This window comes from Mustela nivalis, assembly GCF_964662115.1.
Source record: "Mustela nivalis genome assembly, chromosome: 3".
Taxonomy (NCBI): domain Eukaryota; kingdom Metazoa; phylum Chordata; class Mammalia; order Carnivora; family Mustelidae; genus Mustela; species Mustela nivalis.
In genome coordinates, this window is record NC_139022.1 from 66974127 (window position 1) to 66996197 (window position 22071).

General features: G+C 35.2%; 1 protein-coding gene across 1 annotated transcript in view; it reads right to left on the reverse strand.

Moving 5' to 3' along the window:
- The window catches only part of ADGRV1 (adhesion G protein-coupled receptor V1), a 545909-nt gene that overhangs the window by 148328 nt on the left and 375510 nt on the right, over positions 1 to 22071 (reverse strand). Inside the window, exon 86 of the mRNA XM_082725840.1 lies at positions 20740 to 20918. Coding sequence (XP_082581966.1) covers positions 20740 to 20918 — 179 coding nt within the window. The remainder of the gene's footprint in view (positions 1 to 20739; positions 20919 to 22071) is intronic.

Sequence of the window (22071 nt, forward strand, 5' to 3'; positions counted from 1 at the left end):
TGGGGATCTCAAGTTGTAGCTTGAAAAGGCCCACTGAAAATGCAGGAGGCTAGGTAGATGTGGGGTCAGGGAGTATACGGGAGGTCTCTATACCATCCCCCTAATTTTGCTGCAAACCTAAAACTTCTCTAAACATAAGAAGTCTTAGTAAAAAATAAAGATATGGAGCATTTCTAACTTTATACATGGCATATATTTCTGACAGAAGGAAAACAGGAGTCTAATAATAATTGGAAACATTTTCTACAGACTAGCTTCTGAGTATATGCATTCTTTTTAAAAAAGATTTTATTTATTTATTTGACAGACAGAGATCACAAGTAGACAGAGAGGCAGGGAGAGAGAGGAAGAAGGAAGCAGGCTCCTTGCTGAGCAGAGAGCCCGATGCGGGATTTGATCCCAGGACCCTGGGATCATGACCTGAGCCGAAGGCAGAGGCTTTAATCCACTGAGCCACCCAGGCACCCCTGAGTATATGCATTCTAAACCTTATTTGTCCTCCATGTTCTTCTGTGGCTAGACCCAGCCAGATATTTTCACATTTCTATGTCATCTCTGATACCAAAGGAGCTAGTTCAATGGGTGATGGCTACCAAAAACTTTGTGACAAATGGGTGTCACTCCTGCGGTATATTCTATCCCAAACACTTTAGCAAAATTTGTCCTCCTCTGTTCTTCTCCTTACCCACACTGCAAATTAGCAGTCATTATGTGGCATTAGCTAGCCGTGCCACACAACACAGACATAGTGTTGAGAGATGGAAGGTAGGACTGAAAAGACAGTGGTCTTAATTAACTGCAGTTAAAATATCTCAGGTTTACATAAGAAACTCTAAATCTCACAAAACAAACTGAGGGTTGCTGGGGGGTGGGGTGATAGGGATAGGGTGGCTGGGTTATGGGCATTGGGGAGGGTATGTGCTATGGTGAGTGCCGTGAAGTGTGTAAGCCTGATGATTCACAGACCTGTGTCCCTGGGGCTAATAATACACTACATATTAATAAAATTTTTTTTAAAATATTTTATTTATTTATTTGAGAGAGAATGAGTAAGAGAGAGCACGAGAGAGGAGAAGGTCAGAGGGAGAAGCAGACTCCCCAAGGAGCTGGGAGCCCAATGCGGGACTCAATCCTGGAAGTCCAGGATCATGACCTGAGCCAAAGGCAGTCACTCTACCAACTGAGCCACCCAGGCGCCCAAAAAAAAATTTTTTTAAAGTACTTTATGTTTGAAAAAAAAAAAAAAAAAAAAAAAAAAAAAAGAACGAACTTCAGTGATGATACAGGGAAAGGATTAAATGGGGAGTAAATAATATGATTACTGACTTCAAGGCTATTGCAACAGACTTGGTTCAAGATCACAAGGACTTGAATTAGGCCTATGAAATAGAAAAGGACAGGAGGGAACAGGTTTTAAGTGTTATCAAAAGGATCAATAGCCCAGTGACTAACAGCATGTGGAAAGTGGAAACGCGGAAGATGACTCCAAAATTAATAGCTTGAGCACCTACCTGATGACAAAGCTAGAGAATGTAGCATAAGCAGCTTTTTCACAACATAAATAGTAATAGCAAACAAATTATAATTGCTGGCTTAAAATTTTTTGATCATTTAAAAATGTATTTAAAAAATACTGTTTAAAGATGGGATTGGGAGGGAGACAAACCATAAGTGACTCTTAATCTCACAAAACAAACTGAGGGTTGCTGGGGGGAGGGGGTTGGGAGAAGGGGGTGGGATTATGGACATTGGGGAGGGTATGTGCTTTGGTGAGTGCTGTGAAGTGTGTAAACCTGGTGATTCACAGACCTGTACCCCTGGGGATAAAAATATATGTCTATAAAAAATAAAAAATAAAAAAAATACTGTTAAATTTCTTTTTGTGTGAATATCTTGAAATGTCTTTTTCCCTGAGTATAAGTCAATTTTTAGGTTATTGGTTATATCCTAGGTGATATTATATTGCAACAACTAGAATCTTAGAGCAAATTGGTCGCCAAATTTATTTATTGACTATTTATTGAGCACTTACTCTAAAACGTAGATAAGCTATGAAGTTTAAAGTGAATTCTAAAAAAATATACAAAATGCGCTCCTTTAGTGTAGGACTGAATGAAGTATGCTGTTTTTAAAAGCAATTTTTAAAAGTATACAACAATATTTCAGATTTATAAAAGAGAATCAAATTATAAAACTTTGAGGGAAAAGGAAATTTAGAGGTCATTTAATTAACTTCTAACCAATGTTTGATTCTCTCAGTTGATTCTTCTGGTCTCTGTTTTTGTTACCAGTTCTTTACACATTTGAAGAAAGCTGTGTTCTAGAGATAAGGCCCTGCTTCTACCCATGAACTTATGGATAGGTTCCACAAACCATTAGCGATATCATATGACATCCTCCAACCATCATGGTCATTCTCTTCCTGACACGCCGTTGTTTCCCAGCAATTTCTTTTTACCTTTAGCAATTTCTTTTTACCTCAGCTGAAGGCAGATGTCCAACAGACTGAGCCACCCAGGTGTCCTTACATGTTATCTTTTAATTTATCACACTTTCTTTTTTCTAAGAGTTCTTAAGGAATCAATTTAATAAGATATTGGGAGGTTTTTTTTTTCAGAACCAGGCATATTGAGAATCCAATTTATGAAACTGGGGACAATATTTGTTATCAAACCATCCTGCATTCCACATTCCTCAATACAGGCTCATCAAATTCTCCATATTAGAATATTATCATTCATGCAAGAAGACAAATGGAAAATTATTTAGAACACCTACATACTTTCATAATTATTTGAGAGTTCATAATTCTTTGAGAGTTCAAGTTTTTTACTGATAGCCCTTTTCTTCCCCCCTCTAGAGATTCGTTCTACCTGATGGAGAAAATGAAAGCAAAATCTAACTTAATCGTCTTTCCTTTGCCTAATATTAAATGTTTACCTATAGAAGTTTTCTCCACTATTGAGTGTATCTTTTTTCTGAACGAAAACTTTCAATGGTCTCTCCTTTCCTCCAGTTGTCATTTTATCATTTTTAGCAAGTCTCACTTCATTTAAGTTTCCCTTTTCCTACATTAGCCGTTCTTTTTTCTCTGATATGTTCATACTTTCTTTAATTATGCCTGCCCTTGTTCATCTGAGCCCCCACCAGAACGAGAATACACAAATCCATCTTGATTCTGGTGGCTGTCTCCCCATTTCCCCCCCTCTTTAAAATGATTTTTAACCATCCCATTTCAAGTTCATTCTGAAAACTTTCATTCTTGTCCTACTTCCAGAGTCTCCAGTCATGAAAAATTCTCCAATTTTTAACTGTTTTAAAACCAATCTTCCTAAATCTCAGTGCGCATACATGTCTAATTATGTGCAGGATTTCCCTCCCTGTTTCCTGTTTATCAAGATCTCCATTTGGCAAGGGTTGTTTTCTGCTGGATATTATCATTTCTATTTCTAGAATTAAACAGAATTATGTCAAGCTGTTGGACTTACTGCTTCCCCTACCTTCTGAAGAACTGTCAGATATTCAAATGAAATCTATCACTTACTCTGTTTCCGGCAGAACAGGATTCCCAGTATGTGTGTGTGGGAGCAGCACTGGATGTACAGCTAAGTCAGACACACTGGGTTGACCTCTGGCTGTGCCACTGCTACCTATAGTTGTTCTGGATTTGCAACACTTTGCATATGAATTTCCCATGGAGAAATAAGTTACCTAATGGTTTATGTGGGATTCATTCAGCTATAAAGGGCTAGGAGCTCTATCAGCTAGGAAGCTGGGCAGCTCACAACAATTTCTTGGAGAGACAGCCAGAGTTCCTTTCCTACTGCCAACACTGCCCCCTCCGATTGGTACTAATGATCTTTATCCATTATTTCCAAGGCTGCAGTTCACAAAATCCACATGAGCAGTAGGAGTAAAGTAGATTGTGTGAGGCCAGGGCACTCTGAGAGGTATGGTTCCTGGGAAAGATATATTACAAAGGCAAAGAGACAGGAAAAACCTGGCAGCAATGTCTTTTGGGAGCTCACATCCTATAGACCTACAACAGATGCATGCTATTAACTACTGTAAACTGTGCTGTGTACAGAGACCTTACTTTAGACATTACTATGTACATGAACTTTTCGTCAACCTTGATATTTAAAGAAATTCCAACTAGGAACCACAGTGAGCCAAATCAAAAATCAAAGCATCGTGTATCGAACAACACAAGTCTCCGTGGAAATACATTCTCGAATAAGTAAATGATTTTAAAAAAATAATCAACATGGGATACACGAAAAGAAAAAGTGAAACTCCCAGATTTCAGGGAAAAAAAAGATGATGATTTTGAAAATGATTAGGGGGACAAAAAATTTTTTAGAAAGTGCCTTACAATTGTAAATAGAATACAAAAAGAAACAAAAGAAAAGGAAAGAAACAAAATAAGGTAAAGCCCAGATGAAAGTATTCTGAGAGAGGCAACAAGGGGGTGGAATGGGAAAGGGATGGGAAATACGCAGTAACAACAAAGCTGTATTGGAAACAGTGATGGACAGCATGACCATGCAGAAACCTGACTGACCAGACAGACAAATGGAGCAATTGTGGCAGGATCATGGCAAAAAGCCAAAGACTTAAAAAAAAAAGTGTTTTTTATTTTTAAGTGTGATTATTATAATCCTAGAAGACAAGGTATAGTGATAAGTAATCAAAATACTTTGGTATCTTTGATTTTAGAACAACGGGAAAAGAGCAAATAAAATGTCTAAAGACTGGAAAACTCAACTGAGCAGAATGCAACATGTCTGTGGATTAAGGGCCAAGTACCAGACAAATGTAAAGAAAAAATAGCTGCGACTATATGTTCTAACCAAACTTCTACACTACAGAAATAAAAATTTAAAGATCTATAAGCATTCAAGAAGATGAAGAATAAATTTACCTAAATGGAAAAATAGTTTCAAGCTACTCTCTGAATACAAAATGCCAGACCATAATAATATAACGTTCCCTGAACTCTGATCTGAAAAATAACATCAAGCACAAATAGTAAGTTATTTAAGAGCATAAGGAATGAAATAAATACTGCTAACAACGGAATTAGCAAAATGTAGGAAGTATTTGAGAGATAAAAACACAAACAGGAGAGAAATTAGGGACAATATAAAGTACATGTGAAAAATACAAAGATCCAATAAGTTAATTGGTATTCAGGAAACAAAGAACTGCCCCAAATGAAAAGGAATAAAGAGGTTTTTTTTTTTTTTTTTTAAAGATTCTGTTTACTTATTTGAGAAGGAAAGAATGAGAGAGAGAAAGCACAAGAGAAGGAAAGTCAGAGGGAGAAGCAGACTCCCTGCAGAAACTACTTATTAAAAGATTTTATTTCTTTATTTGAGAGAGAGAGAGGGAGCACAAACAGCGGGCAGGGAAAGAGGGAGAGGGAGAAGCAGACTTCCCGCCGGGCAGAGAGACTGATCCAGGGCTGAATCCCATGTCCCTGAGATCATGACTTGAGCTAAAGGCAGATGCTTAACCAAGTGAACCACCCAGGTGTCCCAGAATACGAACAATTTATAAGAGAGGTACAAACAGCCAATAAACATAGAAAAGTATATTCAAACTCCCTAGTCTCATTAAACAAATAGCAAAAAACCCCACAATATTTCATTGCATATGTTGGTTATATGTCAACTTGTTTGGGCCATGGGATGCCCAGATATTTAGTCAAACATTATTCTGGATGTGTCTGTGAAGGTGCTTTTGGATGACGCGAACATTTACACCAGTAGATAACCTGATTAAAGCATATTGTTTTCCTTAATGAAGGTGGGCCTTATCCAAGCAGCTGAAGACCTGAATACAACAAAAAACCCTGATGCTTCCCTAAAAAAAAGGGAATTCTTCCTGCCTGATGGTCTTTGCCTGGAACTACACTTTCTTGTTCTCCTCTGTCTCCAGCTTGCTGACTTTTCTTGCAGACTGTGGTAATTGCTAGCCTCCAGTCTCATTAAACCAATTCCTTATCATAAATTTATATCTATCTATTTGTATATCTACCCATCTATCTCTCATCTATCTATACCCTACTGGTTCTACTTCTCAGAAAAACCCCAATATAACACATTTACCTGTCAAAATCATGAAGCTCACAATCAAGACTATCACTGGTGTTAGGAGACTGGTACTTTCAAGAAATATCATTAAGACTGTATTTACAGGGCGCCTGGGTGGCTCAGTTGGTTAAGCAACTGCTTTCGGCTCAGGTCACGGTCCTGGAGTCCCAGGATTGAGTCCCGCATCGGGCTCCCAGCTCCATGGGGAGTCTGCTTCTCCCTCTGACCTTCTCGCCTCTCATGCTCTCTCTCACTGTCTCTCTCTCAAATAAATAAATAAATTAAAAAAAAAAAAGACTATATTTACAACCTTTCTGGATGATGGTTTTGTAATTGCAATATTTCTAAATTTCAGTATTTCTAAAAACTTCTTATCTCCAGTAATTTAATTTCAAAGAAGCTGTGATGTGGAAATGTGATTCAATACATTTGATGCAGGTTTTTAAATATTAAAAATTGTGACAGAGAAGAACCAAAATGTCCAATGCTGGGGAATGGTAAACACATTATGATAAGTTCTATCATGAGAGAGATACTGTGGGGAAAAAAAAAAAAGAAAGGTACTGTGATACCAGTTAAAAAATATTGAGGTATAGTTAATGCTATGGGAAATTCTAATGATATAACATTAAGTGAAATGGGGAGATAAAAATGTGTGATTATAATTTTGTATTATAAAAGTAAAAATAAATCAGAACATAAACAGAAACTATCAACAATTAGAAGAGCTTAGAAAGATGGAGATATGTCTGATTTTTATTTTTAAAAATTATATTTCTAAGTGTTCCATACTTTCTAATCACTGATTAATTTTATAATAAGAAAAGAAAATTACATTAAGCAGGCAGATACCCTTCCTCTGAGAAGTTATGAAGTAAAAAATAGAACCCAAAAATCAACTGTCAGAAAATCCTTTTAAGCCAGGAACAGCTTTCTTAAATTTTAGTAAGTATCCTGTTTGACACACTGTTTATGTTTGTGGGCATTTCCTTTTTCATTAGAATTATCTTCAACAGAACTTCCTCTATAAATAACTGATTTGTTTCCTGAACTAATACAAACTTGACCTTTGTGGTTGTATAAGCTTGAAATTTTCAGTTTCTCAAACGAGAATTTTTGTGACACTGCTCTGTAATAAAAAATATCTGAAAATGAGGCTGACCAACTTTTGCATTTGATCCCTAAAATTTTTAAAGGAAATAAGCAAGATAAAATGCAATTTCACAAGCATCTCTATGAGTATTACTCCACCTCCCACAGTTTTACAATTACTTCCTTACCAATGCTTTATTTGGCTTGATATTTCAAATGCCTAAGTTCTTAGCCTTTTGCATTAAAAAGTGATCATTAGTCTTCCTGATTCTGCCTCTAGTTAATAAATTAAGATGGATAGAGACTGAGGTTCTTGTAGCAACACATATTCACCATTTTGACCCTGATTAAATCACTTCAAATGTTCTCAACATGTTAAATCTATCGCTGCACTTGGAAAATTTAATTAGCACACAAAATACTTAAAATAATTCCCTGAAATGATCTGATATCACACAAAAACCTATCTCATACATTAAAATGTAAAATTTCCTTAAAAATGGACAGGAGAATGATGTGTTAATAGAGAAATAAAAATTCAAGGAAGACAAAAGTAATAGCCCTAATATAGCCAACCTCACCTTTAAAAAGAGAAAAAGAGAAACAAATACTCTTCATATTATTAGAAAACATGAACAATCAGAAAAATTAATGCGGGGAGATGAACAAGCAACTGACAAAAGAAAAATGCTAAATAAAGCTATGGGAAGATATAGATCTAAGGCCATGTACTTAGTATAATGTCTGGTACAGAATAAAGCTATTAAAATATACTAATTATTAAAGAAATGAAAATTTTAAAATATTTTCTATTTTGCATTTGCAAACACTGAAAAAAAACTTATGATGCCCAGAATTGGCAAGAATGTGGGTCAAAAGGTTATTACACTTTGGTAATATATTTTAAAGTAAAAAATTATAAATGTATCCTTTAAATGAGCCATTCCTTTGCTCAAAACTTATCCTATGGAAAATATTAACACAAATATAACAAACATACCTTTAGTGGGATATTCATTACAACGGTGTTATTTAAAAAAACAAAACAAAACTAGACATAGTCCAGAAGTCTGCCAAAGAAGGGTTGGTGAAACAAACATAATAGAACATTACAGGATAGAATGTGATTAATATATATAGATTAATATAGAAAACTGTCTCATAAATGAAAAGTAAATTGCAAAATAGTACATATAGTATCCTGCTTTTGTTGCGAATGCATGTGTATACGTATATGAGTGTATGCATATGCAGAGAAAAAAGGCAAAATAAAAAATAGACCAAATTATCTTTGGGATGAAGTTAAAGATGAAGCTATACATTAAAAACCATTGTTATTAGAGTAAGTATTAAGACTTGGAAAGATCTATTACTGATACTAATGAAGTCATCATAAATAAAAACATTTGTATGACTCAACTCTCTAAGAATAATTTTAGAATAAACCTGGTTGTTTCTGGATACATAAGAATATAGTTCCTTAGCTTTCAACAAAAATGACATTAAAGTTCTACTATTTTTCACAACTTGTAGCCTTACCAAAAAAGACTCCTTGGAACTAAATGGATACTTAATCACTTACTTCAGAGTATATTCACATTTAGATAAACTATAGAAAACACCTGCCATAGAATGAATGTTCCATCCGTCATAAAATTCACACGCTAAAACCCTAACCCCCAAAGTGATGTATTTGGAGATGGAGCCTTTGAGAAGGAATTATTGTAAATTAGATCATGAGGGTGGGGCCTCAAGCTAGGGTTAATGCTCTGATAAAAATAGGAAATGCAGAATCCCTCTTTCTGTGCATTCCTGGGAAGGCTACGCGAGGGCATAACCAGTGAAAGGGCTCTCACTAAGAGGTGACCATGGCACCTTGACCTGGACTTCCAGCTTCCAGAACTATGAAAAATAAACATTTGTTGGCAGAGTCACCCAGTGTATGGAATTCTTCTGTTACATCAGTCAAAACTAAATGAGATATTATCATAAAAGACGGAAAGCTTTAGAGGTATTTTTTCCCTCATTTATCACAAAAACAAAAAACTTCAAAGTTAGGCTGATAAAAGCTTCTGAGGTTCGGAAATATGGAAGAGTGTATTATTGGCAATCTTAATGTCAAAGAAAAGGATAGAAATAATTTAATAGTATCAGAATGCCTAGAGGTAATAAAATGATAAGCAATTCTTTAAGAATTTATAGGGTCAATAATATTTAGGCAGGGGAGATGTAATTACTACTTCACATGAGCCATACATTCCCAGAGCAGTAAGTGAGGCTTGAACTGACCCCTCCAGTGTGCCAGATACTGTACACAAACATGCTGTTTTGCACATGCATCATCTCAGTCCACACCACAGTTCTATGACAAAGGTTTTATTACTCCTACTCCACAGACAGGAAACTTTAAACTCTCAGAGGGTAACTTGTGCAGGGTCACAGAGAAAGAACATGGCAGAGCCAGTATTTGACTTCTTGTCTATCTACTTCCAAAGCTCCTGTTCTTTCTACTGCGCTCCAACTGAAAAAAATCTTCCAGCCACATCTCCAGACATACTTAGTATAGTGAGTTTTCTAAACTATACTTTTTTGTGTCCCTGCATTTCTGTACATGGGTGTTCTAAAATCAAGCATATTTATTTAATAGTTAAATGCTGTGTACTAGAATTAAGACTCAAAAGCTGATTTTTAGTAGGAACAGCAAGCTTCAAGGCAATTTAGTAGGAACAGCAAGCTTTAAGGCAGTTTAACATGATCTCTAGTTTCATGTAGCCTTGAAAAATAACAGCTCACATGCCCAGCACAATCTGGTAGCCTCTAGGGAAGAAACCTGAGTGGGAAGAAGAATGCAGCTGTAGTTCTCTCAAAGCTTCATTTCTAATGAAAGCTCCACCTTGTAAGGATCTCTGTATTTGACCTGTCTCAGAGTCCAGTCAGTGCAGAAATTCTGCTTCTTGGTTAGGGGGTAAGAATTAGGGGGTGAAGGGATAGGATTGTTTATTAAAAACAATGTAAAGCAAGTGATTAAACTTAACAGCTGCCTGAATTAGAGGATAGCAAAGACTGCCGCAAGACAATCCAAAAAGCTTATAAGAAAAGCTGGGGTTTGACTCTTGGTTTTGGCTCAGGGCATGATCTCAGCATCATGGGATTGAGTCTTAGGTTGGGCTTCATACTCAGTCTGGAGTCTGGTTGGGACACATTCTCCCCACCCCCCTCCCTCTCTGATTCTCCCCCAGCACTCTCCCCATCTTGCAAATAAATAAATAAATATTTTTTTGGGGGGGAAAGAAAGAAAAATAAAGAGAACCTGGGGTATGAGATGCCCACAGAGGTTTTGAAAAGCTCCAGTGTGCCTGAGAGTTTAGAAATCCACATGCATGCCTAGCGCCGTGTTTATGCTCAGGAAAGACTTGAGAAGGCCCTAGGTTATCTCACCACTGATTAAGTTTGTATATCTACCTAAGCAGAAGTGAAGGTTAAGGGGGAGTTGTCATCTGCCTGCTGGAGAGTTGAAGTCATGTTCTAACGTGCACACAGAGCCCCTTGGCAAAGAGTGAGAGATTAATTGTTTGATGGCATTTAAGGAAATATCTGTCAATCATTAACTAACCACTAAATTAACAGAACATAGATTAGTGGTCACATATCACAAAGAATATTTATAGAATTTAGATTTACACATTTAGAGAATTAGTTCATAAAACTCAACAAATGAACTACTACTGTAATGAGCAAAAAACACAAACTCAGGAAAAAGGGAGAATATAATCTTAAGATTTTCCACATTATAATATTTAGAATACATAAAAGCTACAAGCCATGCAAAGAAACGACCAACAAAGATTCTAAAGTTAAAAATTATAATAACTAAACTAAAAATTTCACTATAGGACTCAATAGAAGTTTTGAGCAGGTGGAAGAAAGAATCAGTAAATAGGAAGATAAGTCAGTTGAGATTATCAAGTTTGAGGAACAGGAAGAAAAACAATGAAGGAAGAGCAACAGAATCTCAGAGTTCTTGGGACACCATCAAGCTTATAAACAAATGCATATTAAGGGTTCCAAAAGAGTAAAGAAAGAGGCAGAAAGAATATCTGGAGAAATAATGGCCCCAAACTCCTAAAATCTGATGAAAAACATCAATCTACATATCCAAGAAGCTCAACAAACTCTAATTAGGATAAACTAGAGAGAACTGTATCTAGCCATGTCATAATTAAACTGCTGAAAGACAAAGAGAGAGATTTGAAAGCAGCAAGTTAAATCATATGACCCAACAATTCTACTTTAGGTGTATTCCCAAGTGAACTGAAAACATGTTGACACAAAAAAACTTGTACTTTTATATTGTGTGCCATGCTTGTAAAAAATGTCCAACTTCTGTCTAATCATGCAAAAAGATTAAATAAAATCAAATTTGGAGACATTCATAAAATAACTGACCAGTATTCATCAAAAGTAAAAAAACAAGGGAAGACAGAGGAACTATCAGATTGGAAGAGATAATGAGGCAAGGTCACTAAATGATGTGTGGAATCCTTGGATTTTGGAACAGAAAAAGCACATTGCAGAGAAAACTGCTAAAATCTGAGCATGGTCTGTCATTTAGTTAATACTTCCTTATCACAGTTAATATCCTGGTTTTGATCATTGCACTATGGTTATGTAAGTATGTATGTGTGTACCCAGGGTGAAGGGTATACATGAATGCTGACAATTTCTACAAATTTTCCGTGTTTAAAATTCTTTAAAAAACAAAATGTAAGAAAAAAAAGATTGATATCGATAGAGCAAGTTTGGAGGAGAGCTACTAAGAGAGAAAAGATGCAAAAGCATGTCATATCAGGATATATTTTAACAAGTAAACGTTAAGCTTGAAAAAAAAAAAGAACTGTGACAAACTGAAGGCTTATCAAGTTGAAAATATGAGGTTACTTTTTGTTTCTTGTTTGTTTTTTGGTATGAGCTCAGCAACTAAATACAGAGCCAGAATCTACAGGATTTCTACTATATGTGAAAAACAACCCTGGGAGGGAATAAATTTTTTCTCACAGACAAGTTCCACCATAAAGTAAATGAACATTTGTCTGCAATGATGTAAAGATTACTCAAGGAGTGCGTGGGGACTGGCTTCGATGCTTTATAAAGTTCTTATTTTATTTTGTCCAGGTTCTGCCTTGCCTGAAAAAAGAAGGTCTAGGAACTGAGAAGCCATGAAGGATGTAACTCAATGTACCCGACAGAATTTTTCTCAGAGAGATAAAGCAGTAATCACAGGGGTGCCTGGGTGGCTCAGTGGGTTAAGCCTCTACCTTGGGCTCAGGTCATGGTCTCTGGGTCCTAGGATTAAGCCCCACATTGGGCTCTCTGCTCAGCAGGGAGCCTGCTTCCCCACTCTCTCTGCCTACTTGTGATCTCTCTCTGTCAAATAAATAAATAAAATCTTAAAAAAAAAAAAAAGCAGTAGTCACAAAAGCTAAGGTGTTGCTAGGAGAGAGAAAACTAACACAAGACAAGAGAATGAGATAAGATAACTGAAATGAGTTGTTAATCAGTACCCACGAAAAAGTAAAATAAACTGAATATCTGGAATAAGAAGTTCAAGATACCCTGAACAGGGTTTGAATCATAATGTTTTTGTGTTATTAAGGCAAGCTAGATATTTTCCAACCCTTCAATACTTTTATTCTAAGACCTTGAAGGAAAGCATACTTCCAACACCTCTTTACTTTGGAGCTCTGAATGAATGGAAAATGCCAATCTAAAGCTTCTCTCTCTCTCTCCATATATATATCTCCAACCTATATAGATAGGTTGGAGATATATATATGGAGAGAGAGAGAGAAGCTTTAGATTGGCATTTATATATATATGGTATGTGTGTGCAATAATAAACATATGCAATAATACATCCCACACCTGTGCATATCTATGAAGAGGTCTTCACAATACTCCTCTTTCATAGATACATATAACTATCTATGATAGATATATCATAGAAAGAAAGGGATTTTCTCTAATCCTCAGACAGTAAGTAAACAGTCTCCCTATGTTTATAAACATTTTTTTCATGATTCTCTTTTTAAGTAATTTAATAAAGAGTCTCATATGATATCAAACTTTCCATAAAGTGCTATTACTTCTACTTAGTTCTAATTAAGAAAATAGATTTGTTCTCTATATTAACAACATTTCTCTTAATACAGCTAGCAAAATTAGATTGTTTTCCGAGGATTAAGTAATTTATAAAATGGGTAATTCAGTTCAGGACCAGGATAATCAGAAGAAGTTATAATTAAGATTTGTTAAAACTAACAAAAGTAAAACATGATGCTAAAATACTAAAACTGAAATACTACAAAATTTTAAGACTATAATTAATGTTAAAATTAAGTTATTCATTTTTTCATTATGAGTTAGTTAACAAATTCTTAGCTTAAATAGAAGAGAGTTCACTTAGATCTTTGCCCATTATTGTTATTCTATATAAGCCGACTTTTTTTAAGTTTGCATTCATAAGAATTAGCAAGAAAGAGAAAAAAAGCAATCTTTTTATATTACTTTTTTTTATTAACATAAAATATATTATTGGTTTCAGAGGTACCCATCTGTGATTCATCACCCACTGTTCATTACATTACATGCCCTCCTTAATGTCCATCACCCAGTTACCCCATTCCCTCACCACCTTCCCCTCCAGAAACCCAAAGCAAGTATTTTAGAAATACAAACCAACCTATCATCATTATTATGTCAGTTTTACTGTTATTGACATTTATTAATGTGTCAGGATTTTGCAGCTGAAAAGAATAGTGAGAGAGGGAAAGTCTTCACTGTCCTTTCTTCTCTATGACATGACTCTGACACTCATTCTCAGTCACTGTCCTTTCTTAGCCACAGAGTTGTGGGCCCAATAATGGCTTTTCATCCCTTTAGGGACAATTTTCAGGGCTGCATTACCTTTGCTCCTACCCTAGCTCTTGACTCAGTTCTATATCCTTTTTCCTCTGCACTTTGCTTGATCAGACTAGGGATTTCTCTTCACCTTGTTTCTTTTTTTTTTAATTTTTCAATTTTTTAATTAACATATAATGTATTATCAGCCCCAGGGGTACAGGTATGTGAATCGCCAGTTTTACACATTTCACAGCACTCACCAGAGCACATACCCTCCCCAATGTCCATAACCCCACCACCCTCTCACAACCCCCTCTCCCCCCCAGCAACCCTCAGTTTGTTTTGTCAGATTAAGAGTCACTTATGGTTTGTCTCCCTCCCAATCCCATCTTGTTTCATTTATTCTTTTCCTACCCCCCAAACCCCCACATTGCATCTCCATTTCCTCATATCAGGGAGATCATATGATAGTTGTTTTTCTCCAACTGACTTATTTCACTAAGCATAATGCCCTCTAGTTCCATCCTTCACCTAGTTTCTTTTTCGTAAAGTAGCCAAGAAGCAAATCCAAGAAAAATAGACAAATAATCCCAAAGACACTCTACAAACTATTTAAGAGAGATTACCCCTGGGTATTCTCATTAGAATTATTTCTACAACCAATGGAAATCAATCAAGGCCAGATTTCCTTTACTTTGACGTTATTTTAGTAAAGCACTGTTCAATTATAAGATAAAAAATAAAGCTGGAAGAATATCTAGAATCAATTTCAAAAAGTGATGAAAATGTCATTAAAAACACATTAAAGGTATAGGAAGCCTTTTGTTAATTCTGAGTACAGTATGATTCCTCATAGAGTCATAAGATCATCTGGCTCAGTGATAAAGAAGCAGTAACAAGTCTATACTGGATTTTCTATTTTACAGACAAAAGAGACAAAAGTAAATTTTAAATTTTATAATCTCTGTAGGGCTTTTCTCCAGATCATGTTGTGTAACTTAAATCTGGATTAAAAAACCCACTGGTTGAGGTAAATTAGAATTTGATCTTTTGTATATGTACATACATATACATATGTACATATAAGAAATGTATATGTATATGTATACATAAGAAAAAAATTGACAGTCCTCATGTAGTATTTTGAGTATTGAGATATTCAGTATTATTTGGTAACTTCCGAGTATTTTAGATACATTTTGATAATCATATTATCAATTTTAATATAAATATGTTACTACATAGAGAAAGCATGAAAGTTATTTCTAATCCCTTATTTGTATATACTTCCTTTGGTTGTTAAGGATTTCCTTTTTCCAGTTCCGATATTTACATCAAAGAATACATTAAGCCCTGCATCCTTCAAAAATTTAGTAACTTTTACCATCTGTTACCAGGTACTAATCACTGATCTCCACTCTGAATTTCAATTAATATAGCTGACATAATCATCAAATACTTATAATATTTGTAAATGTTTCAAAAATTTACAATATGGTATGATTGGTACAATCACAGGATTTATGAAAGGTTCTGAGTCTAATGAGGATAGACTCATTAATCTGAAACTAGATACTCCACAGAGTTGATAATTAAGCTGATGTTTAAAGGGGAAAAATAGGTATTTTCTAGGCAGACAAAAGGAAAGAAAGCCATTTGAGACATAAAGCATATATTCAAAGGTATAGGCACAAGAAATCATGGGAAATATCAAATGATTCAGTTGCAAAGGAGAACTGGGGAGGATGGGTATTAGGGAAGCTAAGGAAGCTGGTTCGACAGGTTAGTGTCAACCATGGATGACCTAAGAGTCCAGGATCTTGAAGGTAATGAAAAGCAACTGTTGGGTTTTAAGCATCAGAGTGATATAAACATTTCCATGTTTCAGAATTTAGTAGATGGATTCAAAAAAGAAGAAATCAGAGTGAGGAACACAAGTTAGGAGGCAACCCGACAGAGCAGACAAAGATGACAGAAATGAACTGAAGAGACAATGATGAAATAAAAGATGAAGATGAAAATGAGAAAGTAAATTAGGAAGACATTTAAGAATTAGGCTAGAAAATAACTTGTGATTAATAGCATGTGAATTATAAGAAAAAGAAGTAGAAAAACTTAAGTGGGTTCCCAGGTGCATGGTGGTTCTTTCTAGAAAATGTAGATCAAAGCACACATTTAGAAGATCAATTTAAAACAGACTAAGTATAATAAAGCTGTGTGTCATTCTGGTAAAGATGTTTATTGGACTTCTACATCTATAAGTCCCCAAACAATCTCAGCTTTTCCAAAACACATTACAATAAAACTGTGAAAAATCAAAGACAAAGAGAATCTTAAAAGCAGAGACAGAAAACAAGCATGTAACTTACAAAGGAAGCCCACTAATGCTTTCAGTGGATTTCTCAACTTAAACCTTACAGGACAGGGAAGAGTGGGATGATATATTCAGAGTGCTGAAAGGAAAAAAAAAAATGTGCTAATCAAGAATACCCTATCAGGCAAAATTATCCTTCAGAAATGAAGGAGAAATAAAGATTTCCCCACACAAATAAAAGCTGAAGGACTTCATCACCACTAGTCCTGCCTTATGAGAAAAGGTGAGAGGAGTTCTTCAAGCTGAAATGAAAGGATGCTAATGGGTTACCTGAAAATACATGAAAATATACAGAATACTGGTAAAGGAAACTATATGGTCAAATTCAGAATTCTCAATAGTGTATTACCATGGTATGTTAATCATATAATTCTAGCATAAAGACTGAAGAAAAAAAAAGATTAAAAATAATGACAGTCTCATGAATTTTTAAATGAATACTCAATGTAAAAAGAAGTAAGTTGCAAAAGGAGGGATAATGTTCAAGGGTAGTGTTTGTGCATGTAATTAAAGTTAAGTTGTTAGCATAAAATAGTTACATCTAGATGTTGTTTTATGTAAGCCTCACGGTAATCACAAAACAAAAACCCACAGTAGAGGCACGAAAGACAAAAAGAAGGAATCAAAGTATACCACTAAGGAAACCATCAATTAATAAAAGAAGACAGCAGAGAAAGAAGAAAGGAGTATGTGAAGTACAAAACAGAAGACAATTAGTAAGATGACATTAGTTAGTTTTTATATATCAATATGTACTCTAAATGTAAATGAGCTCAGTTCTCCAACAAAAGGACAGAGTAGCTGAATGGATGGAAAGGAACAAAAAAGATCTAATTGTATGCTGCCTACAAGAGAGTCACTTCAGTTTCAGGGACATACATGGATTCAAAATTTTAAAAATGTGAAAGATAGTCCATCAAGTGGAAACCCAAAGAGTGAAGAGGGGTAGTGTTATACTTATATCAGACAAAATAAACTTCAACTCAAAAAGGTATAACAAGTAATAACGCAAGCCATGATATAATAATGATAAAGGGGCAATTCATCAAGCAGGTATATAACAATCATAAATACACCTGTACCTAATGTCAGATCACCAAAATATATTAAGGGAATACTAACAGATCAGACGGAGAAACAAACAACAATACAATAATAGTAGGGAGCTTTAATATTCTATTTTTAATGATGGATTTATCAAATGAAAATGTTAGACTTGAACTATAGTTAGATTAAATGGGCCTACAGATAAATACAGAACATTCAATCCAATAGTAGCAAGATACACTCTTCTTCTTCTTCTTTCTTTTTTTTTTTTTTTTGTGGCTATACAATCTTCTAATGCGCACACAGAACATTCTCCAGAATAGATCATACATTAGGCTACAAAACAAGTCTTAACAAATTAAAGAAGACTGAAATCATACCAAATACCTTTCCAACCACAATGGTATGAAACTAGAAATCAGTAACAGGAAGATAACTAAAAAATTCACAAATATGTGGAAATTAAACAATATACCCCTAAACAACTAATGCGTAAAAAGAAGAAATCAAAAGGGAAATAAAAAAGTAATCTGAAACAAACAAAAACGGAAACACAACATACCAAAACATGGGATGCAGAAAAAACAGTTCTAAGATGATATTTATAGTGATAAGTGCTTACATTAGAAAAAAGAAAGATGTCAAATTAACAACCTAACAACCTAGCAAATTAACAACACCTCAAGGAACTAGAAAAAAAGAACAAACTCAGCCCACAGTTAGCAGAAGAAAGGAAATAATAAAGATCACAGAATGTTGGTGGGAATGTAAACTGACACAGCCACTAGAGTAAACAGTAAGTAAACAGTACGGAGGTTCCTCAGAAAATTAAAAACAGAACTATTATATGACCTAACAATCTCATCTCTGCGTACATACCCAAAGGAAATGAAATCTGGACCTTTTATTTTTTTAAGATTAATTTAATTATTTGAGAAAGAGAGAGGAGAGCTCCACACAACAGCTCTGCTCCAGGGAGTTGGAAGCGACCAAGCCACCCAGGTATCCCAAGCATGCAACTTTTAATCTTAGGGTCATGAGTTCAAGCCCCATGTTGGGCAGAGAGCTTACTTTAAAAAAAAAAAAAAAAACTAAGGAAGAAATAACACAAAACTTGAAAACCATTCCAGCTAATACAAGAGAGATCACTCCCTGCTTTCATGAAATTATCATAATCTTGGTTCCAAAATTTGACAAAACCATCTTTTAAAAAGCAAGTTGTACATACTGATACAATAGAGATTTAGAGAAAATTCTTTACTAAAAAGAAATTGTTTATTACTATGAAGTAACCACTGCACAACAAATGAGCTACTATTTCACACCATCACAAATCCTATCATTACTCCGAAAGAAAAGGTATGTTTATGTATATGATCAAGGTATACAAGATTTTTCATAAATAATATAGTAACTTGTATACTTATATTGATATTAAAGTGATAATTAAAAATACAGAATTAAAAAAATTTTTATAACTGTAACAAATTTACATAGGGATGATTTAGGAATTTTTTGTGGAGGACACAAATAACTTATAATACTTACAAAACTCAGTCACTTTTGGTCTAATAATCCCTATCATATTAAAACCAGGTAGAGGTTAATGTATTTTGCATTTCACTTATTATAACTGAGCTGATAATAAAAAACTTTTTGCAAAAGCCTCAGAAGGCAAATATTTTAACAGTTGATTTGGACATTCTTGTATAATAGTTTATTTCCCTCTTTAAAAACCCCTTAACAAGTACCAAAAGAGTTCTTTTAATTAATATCACTTTCATCAGGTCCCATTTATCAAGGCTGGGTGGGTACACATGTAATGCTAAAACTGCTGCCAAATAAGTCCTGTCTTGCCAGGAAACTCGTGAAAGGGATGGGCAGCTGGCCACCAGGGTTTGTCTCATGGTTACTTTGTATTTGACAAAGAATGATGTCAAACTTTCTGAAATTAATCCTGGCTGCCCAAGATTTAAATTAATGCCAGGGGTAACAAAGTGTCATAACATAATTTTGAAAAGACACAATAATTCCCTTCTAGAAGATCAGGCTTTAGGAATTTTAATGCACAAAATACATTATAATGTTATAAAGTAATCAGTATGAGGGAATTTTAATGAATCTCAATAAAAAATTACTATATATGGCCTCTCAGTGGGTGTGTGCATATCACATAGCTAGTTTCCTTGGTTGAATAGAGTGTGGGATATGTGTGTGTGTGATTGCCTATTTGTGAAATACATTTGCATACATTAATTACAATTATTTATTAAGTAATAATGAACAATTATAACTGATCAGAGGCAATAATGATATTGAAATGACTTCTGCTTATATAGTACTTTTACTTTCAAAGATTTTTCACATCAATTAACTCATTTTTATCTTCACAATAACCTGTGAGATAATTAGGTAAACTGTCATCATAAAATTGGAAATAGGTTATTCTTTCTTATTTAGAAATGTTACTTTCCCCCATCTAATCCTCATTACACCAAGGAAGCAGATTAAACTTTATTATAAATTTTTTCCCCCTCCTGCATATGGAGTCAATAAAAGGGGTTGAGTATTCCTCAAAGCTGTAAGACACCAGATTGAAGATTAAGGCATGTATATGTGTGTATAAAGATTTGTTACATTTAAAGACTATTAATGCACCTTAGTCAGAACATATAAGAAGGTCCCAGTTGACCCTGTCTCCTTCTTGTGTCCTTTTGCAGACACTCTCCATTCACTCCGATACAGCCTTTAGGTCTTTAAGGATGTTGTGGAGGACAGTGACTGCCATCCTCCCCTTCCCAACCTCCCCCAAAACGTCAGATTCCTTAGATAATAGGCCCAACTCCATATTTTTCACTGATTCTATTCTTTATCAAAACTTTCATAGGTCCCTGATTTTACTAGGTACTGTATTACTAGGTATTGGTCTTAATCTAATAAATCTAATAAACTAAATTATGCTAAGGTACGAATTACTGAGAATTGTCTAATAGCTCAACTCACCTGAGAAAACTGTATCCATCAGAGGAACTAGAAAGGCAACCGTTTCTTACTTCAAGGGATAATCAGAGGAAGTAGAGATTTAGTCAGTCTGGTGGGAAAGCAGAGGTCTGTCTGGTATTCTTTGTTTGGCCATACTGCCTAGTCTACTGCTCCACCATCTACTAATGAAGCTATCTGAGTTTACAAAGGCTAAGAAGGCAAGGAGTTCCGCCTGGATGTACTTACAGGTCACCGTGGATGAGTCCATAGATCTGTGGCATGCTCTGATGATAGATTCCTCTCAAAATAATAATGAGGAGAATCACCACAAAGGCTGGAAGTCCCCAACTCAGAAGGAAAAACAGCAGATATCGTCTCTCTGTGTGTTCATCGTTCATCACCAGTACATACCAGAAATTCACAGACTAAGGAAGGAAACAGAACAGAAAATGAGTAAGTTCTGGTCTAATGTCACAGGACACAAACTCACCTGGGCTGGACATAAAGTGTTATGGTCCAACAAAGGCTAGAATTACTTAATAATTATTTTTTTGTTTGTTTCTTTGTTTTTTAGATAATTCATATATTTCGTACATCCAAGAAATTAAGAATACCTCAAAAATCTTGAAACACTGGAAAATATTAATTGTACTTTTTATTTTCCTTAGTTTGCTTTCATTTATTCACAGCCATAGTCCTCTGTGATTGTTCTATGCATGTTGAAGAAACATACACTGATATTCAAACCTACTTCCCATGTGAACAGCTTCATGATGATAATAAAGTGAACAGCCCTTTGTGTCAGACTTTGGAAAACTTTTTAAAAGATTTTTATTTATATTTTTTCAAGAGTGAGAGAGAGTAAGTGCACGTTGGGGTGGGGGAAGGAGCAGAAGGAGAGGGAGAGAGAGAATCTCAGGCAGACTCCCCAGTGAGCACAGAGCCCGACATGGTGGTCAATCTCACGACTCCGAGATCATGACAGAGCTGAAATGAAGAGTTGGTTGCTTAACTGACTGAGCCAGTCAGACACCCCTGTTAAATTTTCTTAAGGCCTTATCATATGAGAGGGCTAGATACTTTTTCAGGGAATGGGTATATAATTGTGAAGAGAGCCCCATGTCAGTCCCCAGCAGAAGACATATATGAGTAAACAGAAAATGTCTTCACAGAGACAAAAGTTCTGCGATGAGATAGGTTTTGTACCTATTTTTCCTTCTCAGTTTATATGCTCTTTTTTTCATTCATGGACTTGACAATTATTTATTGAGTGCCTACTAAATTTCAGGGACCAGTCCAAGCATGGGGGATATAGAACTGAAAGAGATGAGGGAGGTATTTACTTTCCTTTATGTTAGTTTCCAAGGAAGTGGGAAAGAAGTCATCATAGAAAGTATGTATTTTATATTTATCATGTATTTTATATCCATTATTTCTTATTAAGATAAGAAATATAAAAATGAGGGACACCTGGGTGGCTCAGTCGGTTAAGCATCTGCCTTTGGCCCATGGTCTTGGGATTGTGCCTCAGGTCAGGCTCCCTGCTTGGAGGGGAGTCTGTTTCTCCCTCTCCCTCTG